The 7,418-nt window shown below is 36.5% G+C and overlaps 1 protein-coding gene across 1 annotated transcript; it reads right to left on the bottom strand.

The window, feature by feature from the left end:
- Positions 1–6,402: 6,402 nt before the first annotated feature.
- LOC110037603 (ethylene-responsive transcription factor ERF105-like) lies at positions 6,403–7,141 on the bottom strand. The gene is made up of 2 exons (XM_020742293.1): positions 6,939–7,141; positions 6,403–6,880 (listed from the first exon to the last, which is right to left on the bottom strand). Exons 1-2 carry the CDS (start codon positions 7,139–7,141, stop codon positions 6,403–6,405), a joined length of 681 nt encoding a protein of 226 aa, XP_020597952.1.
- Positions 7,142–7,418: the final 277 nt, after the last annotated feature.

Here is a 7,418-nt window from a genome sequence, read left to right as displayed (position 1 = left end):
AAACCCCACACCAAAAATAGTGCCGACACCAATCTTGACCATCAATTGCCTAATGCAAGGGGCTGCATCTGCAAAAAGAAATACCATCAATACCAACCCCCTCCCCCCCAAAAGAGAGAGAGTGAGAGAGAGAGAGAGAGAGAGAGAGAGAGAGAGAGAGAAGAAAAATAAGGAAATAGAATTGCATACCCAACAACCAATTCACCATAGACCATATTAACATATCTGCATCGCAAGATGGGAAGCCATTGGTCAATACTATCTTGCAGGAGAGAAGGTCACCACCACCATCATGATGAGTACTCGATAGGGGGGAACACTCACATCATTCGACCGAATAAGGGCTTCACTTGGAGCTCCCATCGACAGATCAATTGTTAGAATAACTTTTCATTCATTGAACTTGAGTAAGTTCCCTCTGGAGCATCACGAGCTAAGCCCAATGAACCCTCCAACCTTGCACCTTCAACCTGTTTTGACCTATTGGCGGACTTCTTCCTTGATGACTCACGTTCAGGATGACACAATTTGATACCCAGGGTGGCCAATATCCTGTTCTTGTCCACTAATGTGCTCAGCCAAATTTATGAACACAAAAAATACCCTGCCTTACCTCGGTACTTTAGGGATATATTATGTAATTATGGACTAACAACCCTATATAAATGGGCAATCCATCTCATGAATAAAGAGCGACAGGGGGGTGGTTAACACGATTTTATTGTTGAATACTTTGCTCTCTCTCTCTCTCTCTCTCTCTCTCTCTTTCTCTGAATTTCAAGCGCTCTATTCCTTAGGCATGACACATATAAATTTGGATTCAACATAACTAATAACTAAATAATTTTATTTTTATTACTATTTAAAATTATTTGATACATAAAAAGTATTCAATTGCAAAAAATAAAACAGTAGTTTTGAATCAATTTATATACATCACACACATAATTTAAACGAAGATATGTGAAAACCTAAGAATTAAATACAATAACATACTTTAATACATACATATAATTCAATTTATAAATTGTTCTATGGATATAATGGAAAGAACTTGATTGATTTTGCTACGATATAACTGATTAAATTTTGTCCTTGTTTTACATATATTTGAAATATGTCCAATATTCATTTTCATTTATTTTTTAAAAACTTAGAATGAATTGAGATTAGCAGTATGCATATGTAACTTACTAAAGGTTTCTCAAATATGTCAAAATATATGCAAACACTACTCCTAATTTTGCACATATCACATCATCAAGATGAGCCAAAAAAAATTAAATATGATGCTATTCTATGTAGGAAATTGGTCTTAACGAATGATTTTTCATGCCTGGTGATGTCGTCATCCACTTTAGATTCCTACATAGCCAAACATCGATCAGCTGTCATGGTACAATGAGATTTGGGATGATTGGAAGGCTTAAATCATGGAATGGGATGACTCAAACATAGATTGAGGAGAGTCATTGTGGAGTACATATAGTGACATCAATCATGGCCTACATTGAACTTTCTCATAGCTTCAACGGATCCCATGAAAACATATTATCTATGGTCTTCCACAGAGGGAGTTTGGCTATGCCATAAATTCTTTTGACCTAGCACTTCCTACAAGATTTTCTTTATAAATTTATAATTGAAATCGGTTCTTATTTTGTAGCTTGAGTTTCTTGTTGGTGTGAATGATTTATTCTAGCAATTTTTTGGCATTCATGGTGCCAATTCAATATATATAATGGTTAATAAGCTCGAAGAGCAATGTAGCCACATGTGGTGATCAACATACGTCATTGATATCAATAATAGAGTTGCATTGCCAACTCATGTGGCCCTCAGGCTATCACCTATATTGCTATTTGGTGTTCAGAGTATACGCTTACCCTCAGCCTTTCAGATTTAGGGTGCGTTTAGGGCAGCTTGTGCCTATTCAGATAAACCACTTATCTGGAAATGCAGACCGCGAGGTTCTAGCCACGTTCCGCGTTTAGTGTAAAAATCCAACTGTGTTTTCAGATAAACTGCTGAAATACAATTTCCAAACAGTGAAGCGGCGTGTAGAGGATAAGCTGCCCCAAACGGGGCCTTAACCATTATATGATATACCTTAGGGAGGGCTGTAAGGGTTGACTGTGGGTAGCCATCATCAAAGCCTTCGGCATTCTTTTGTCCAATAATTCTTTGAATGAAATCTAGTAGAGGACTTTACTTTTCACAAAACGAGGGAAAATTTTGGATGCTTATTACCATGCCGCCTTTCCAGAAGCAACAAGCTCGGCTACCAATTGTCAATTCAATGCAACATGAAGAGTAGTTTTATATCAAATCCTGTCAGCATTGCAAGATGAAAATGCGGTTAGAGCATTTAGAGAAATAACACCACCATTTATGAGATAGATCACAACGTGCTCCATACAACTACACTCCGGACAATGGAGCTATACTGCCTAGGCAACACTACATGCAGTCATACATCATACATGTATAACATTTGAGAATAGTTTAATAGCTTTTTTCATTCACGTGCACTAAATCTTACATTTGTAGACATGGTTCTATCTAGGGTTGGCAAAACGGCTCGTTATTCGCGAACAATTCGTGTTCAACTCGTTAAGAAGTTTCGTTAAGTTAACGAGTGTTCGAACAAGCCGAACACGAACAATATTTGTTCGTTCTTGTTCGGCTCGTTTCGGCTCGAAATACTACTAATCAATTATATATATATCTTTGATGAGTAATATTTTTTTAAAATTTAATTGACTACAATGCTACAAAGATTTATAATCAATTAAAATTATTAAATTAAATTCAAATGATGCTTTAAATCTTGCCCCAATTCTTAACATCTTATGGCTAAGTGACTAGGGTTGTCAAAATGATTCTTTGTTCGTGAACGGCTCGTGTTCGGCTCGTTAAACAAACGAACCCAACATGAACACATGTTTTGAGCTCGAAATATAAACGAGCCGAACACGAACTGAGCATGGCTCGCTCCTGTTCGGCTCGTTTACACCCCTAGTTCTATCTTAGTATTTATATTATTTATTGTGATTCTTCTCTGTGAAAAATTTTGCAAAATTGAATTTTAACTAAAAACATTTTTTCTATCAATCGTTTTATTATTGAAATATTTTATTTATAATACAGATAATTAAAATTTCAAATTTTCATTATATGAGGAAAAAATAATTTATAAATTAAACTCATGTTTATATATAATCTCTAAATAATTGATAAACCGTAAATCAATTTTTTAATTTTTTTTGTAAAAAAAAAAAAAAATTATCTGGAGATTGTCGATAATATCGAAAATAATAAATCTCCTTTTCTGAAAATCCTGATTTTGTTAATATAACTCCTTTGTCAATTTTTAAAATTTTATCTCTTTATATATGAAAGCAAGCAGAGATCCTTCCGGGAAGGGGGCGGTGAAAATTCAGAGTTTTAAGGGCACTGGACTATCAGGATTCAGGAAGCACGTATGCTCTTCATTTTCCTCCGCTGAACTGGAAGAGAACATTTCACCGATGTTGGATCAGGGCAAAGCAGATTTTTTAATTCTAGAGCAGATGAATCATTTGACTATCTTGTTTTTTCGGCTTGCGAACCTTCTTCTTGTTGAAATGTCTGAACGAGATCAGCTGACGGCGACAGGGGAAGGCAAAAGGCATGGAGCGTTTCGATGACGGCTTGCCTCGCATTCTTACTTGCACAAGTGGCAATATACAGGTATAGTGCATCAATCATATTGTTACTAATTTTATCGTCCAAGTTTTTTTTTCCTTCTGTTGAATATAGTTCCTATCTCTATCATCTACACATGGAAACCCATTGCGACTTTACAAATTCAAGGCATAGATTGACATTAAAGAATTTGCAATTTCTAACCTTATATGAACTTAAGGATTTGACCAGAAGTGATCTGTTTTATCATATTTTGGTCCCCATTTCCCAGCAATATCGTAAAATAATTTGTTTTTCTTGTTGTATTCATGATTTATTACATTTAACCTTTTTTTTGTTTTTGGCAGAACCTCCCCATCGTTTTAAATTTTAATGGCAGGTTCCAGAAAATAAAAATAGGTTTTTAAAAATTTCTAGCAAAAGTTCAGCGTTTTATTTTTGGGAAACAGACAGTCAGCTCCCCCGTAGCAGCTTCCTAGTGCAACGCAGCTGCAGCTGCGCCAAACAGAGTCATAGGTACCACACAATTCCGCTGTTTTTACATATTGAATAACTAAAATTTTGATATTTATATTTATTGATTTTCGATGTTATAAACACAAGCATGAAGTAATAGTGATATTTTTGATATGATATTAAATATTTGAGAAAGTTGGACTTGTACATACATAAGAATTGTGAGGTATTCATGTAAATGCCACTTTTTTGGTGTGAAATGTAATAAATGATCAAGCCTATGCTTAATTTATTTTGTTATCTAATCTTTACACAGGCTATGCAAGCCTCCTCTTTTAGGATGGACAAACATAATAGTTTTATTCAACAAAAATTCTCGTCCTTCTCTAACTTTTTTATTAATATTATAACTACGAATCGCAAGACGAAGCCCATCATTAATATCAAGTTCCACTCATTTTTACTTCTAATAACGACCCATTTACTAAATCTTAACATTAAAAATCTTATTAATATAAATAAGTGAAAATTTCTAGTCAAACTTCAAGAAAAATTTAATACTTCAATATCAAACATCCCGTAATTGCAAACAAATGAAAAAAAAAATTAGAAGAAAATATAAACAGCCTATTACACATTTTTATAATAAAGGCATACTATCAATCATCTTATTAAAATAAATGCATACTATTTTGAACATAAAAGATGGGTCAGCACGATTCATACAGAGATTCGATGGCTGAAAAAAAATGATGAGGTGGCTGACCGGGACCCGGTAGAAGCGCTTCAAGGGACCTTACTTGTCTGGCCGACATCTGCTGGCCTGGAAAAAAATAAACAGAAGACAAGCAGAATTCTGACACCTCTCCTAAAGTCTATTGGCGAAAGCTCATGCGGTTTATTCTGTCGATATTTTTTAACCAAGTTGGGCGGTTGATGAAAGTCACTCGGATTTCAAGAAGTCAGCAAGGGGTCTTCCGGTTCGCCCTTCTGTCATAGCCGTCAAAAAATGATCCCGTCGCTCCCTTTCTCAGGCTCTCGACACATAGCCTTCTAGCACAAAATTTTGTCGGATGCCTTCCACGACTTTAGGCCCCGTTCGGCGAATGTCATTTTAGGCTCCTAGCCCTATAAGTATGTACCGACCAAAAGCCCCGCCATGCCTATTTTTCTAAAGTTACAAAATGTAATTAGACACCCCCCATTGCTATAAACAGGGGCTCATTTCATGAATAAAGGTTACACGAATACTATTTTTTTTCAAGTTCTTAGCTCTCTTCCTCTTGCTCACGCTCAATTCCTTAGGTGTCTCCTAGATAGTTTTGGATTCAACATCTTAAAAGGTGCAGCGAGCGTGGAGTCATATTGTGGACAAGAAGAAGAGCGAAAAGATCACAAAGAAAAGAGAGTTGTCAAAGAAAAGTAGCCAATATATGATGCACCAGAGAAGATATGGTTGAACACATGCAAATGTAAAATTGCTTGCATTCAAAGTCTTATTTTGTCTTCAATTCAATAAAATCTTTTAGTTTCTTACTCTTCACTTTTTTTCCTTTGCAATCATTTCATTGTTACTTGAATTAAGCAATCGAAAGAGAGCTATTTACAAATCAAGCGCTCTTTTTTATCCACTTCTCAAATTCACTCAAATATCAATATTCATCATAAAAACCCACCCACATACTTTATTTCTATCAAATTCTCAATAGTTTGATCGTGCCAAATGTGAATCTATTGGTTCGCTAGTTCAAAAAATCACGTAATTGCTTGATTTGTAAGTAGAATGTTTCGAGATTTTTGTATGTAAATATCCCTTATTTGTAAGATTTTGTTATCATTCACAAACAAATTTATATCCAACATAAACATTTAAAGATAAGAGAATTTGTAAAAAAAAGGGAAAATATAGAAAAATTTGAGCAATGGACTGGCGAAGTTTATGAAAAGGTGTTTTGATAGAGGATTTGGGAGAGAAACATGGGCTACAACTGATAATCCAGAAAATTAGACTGTAATAAGATAGCTAAGCCTACCGACAAGCACCCATATACCAACATTGAAGCCTTGCCGATGCGAGCAACAGTTTTACTTTCACTCTCAATTTTTTTTTTTCAAAATAATTGTGAGATTCCTTATGAAATTTCATCATTAATTGACAAATAATGCCATATTTATTTTATTTATATTCGTATTCTTATGACATCTTATTCACCCAGCAAAGTGCGCGTACTTTACATAGACCTAGAGTCGAAACGAACTTCAAGTTACAATCAGCTGCGGGAAACCCATCGTTCGGTGCGAATCGAACGGCGATAAAGGCAGCAAGTCAAACACCTCTGCTTCATCCCACAACACCGGCCATATCGCCGGAATCCTGTCGCACTCCGCCGGAATTTTCCATTCCGATTGTTCTAAACCGTCCTTTTTCATAACCTTCGCCGCCTTCCCACACTCGCTACCCCTCTTCTCCGGGGGCTTCGCCGAAGTATTCCGATTGGATTTGTCCATCGATTGGCCGATCTCGTTGGGGAAGTTGAGGATAGCCTTGCTTCCGCGCATACGGAACGCAGCGCGATCGTAAGCCCTTGCTGCCTGAACGGCGGTATCGAACGTGCCGAGCCAAATCCGAGATCCTCGCCGCTTAGGGTTACGGATTTCGGCCGCGAATTTTCCCCACGGCCGCTTCCGGACGCCGCGGTAATGCCGGTCGACAATTAACTCCGACGATGGGATCTCCCTTTGAAATATGTAGGTCTAGTTCAAGGCATTCCCCGCCGAATCGTATCATTGATTGCGGTTGTTCACGGAATCTGAAATCTCCGTCGAAACGTGTGTCGGGTTTAGTTTGTATTTCGAGGTAGTCGGAGACGGTAATGTCGCCGGGAGCGGGGAGAGTCAATGGCGGCAGCGTGGGTAGGATGTCGAGTGAGGCGGCTGCCTGGTCGAGGAATTGTTCGCTGATGAACTCGAAATCAGAGAAGAAGGCTTCGGTTGCCATGGAAGTTGGGAGTGATGGAGTGATGTCAGAAGATTGAGTGGAGATGTTAACTGGGGTCTTTATATAGGCCAAACTTTTAAAATCGGCAACTTATTAATTATTTATATTTATTGCGATTCTTCTCTTTGAAAATTTTCACAAAATTAAATTTTAACTGAAAACATTTTTTCTATTAATCGTTTTATTATTAAAATATTTTATTTATATTACAGATAATTAAAATTTCAAATTTTCATTATAATTAGAAAGTTTAATTTAAAAATTAAACTAATGTTTA

This window comes from Phalaenopsis equestris, unplaced genomic scaffold, assembly GCF_001263595.1.
Source record: "Phalaenopsis equestris unplaced genomic scaffold, ASM126359v1 Scaffold221997, whole genome shotgun sequence".
Taxonomy (NCBI): Eukaryota; Viridiplantae; Streptophyta; class Magnoliopsida; order Asparagales; family Orchidaceae; genus Phalaenopsis; species Phalaenopsis equestris.
Note: the sequence above shows the minus strand (reverse complement) of the source record. Positions and strands in the feature narration are given on the sequence as shown.

Bases quoted from the DNA above. Each gene is read 5' to 3' on its own strand.
- LOC110037603 (XM_020742293.1), bottom strand. From the start codon at position 7,141: ATGGCAACCGAAGCCTTCTTCTCTGATTTCGAGTTCATCAGCGAACAA. The intron at 6,881-6,938 runs GCAATCAATGAT...CATATTTCAAAG, and splicing joins TTCAGATTCCGTGAACAACC to GGAGATCCCATCGTCGGAGT.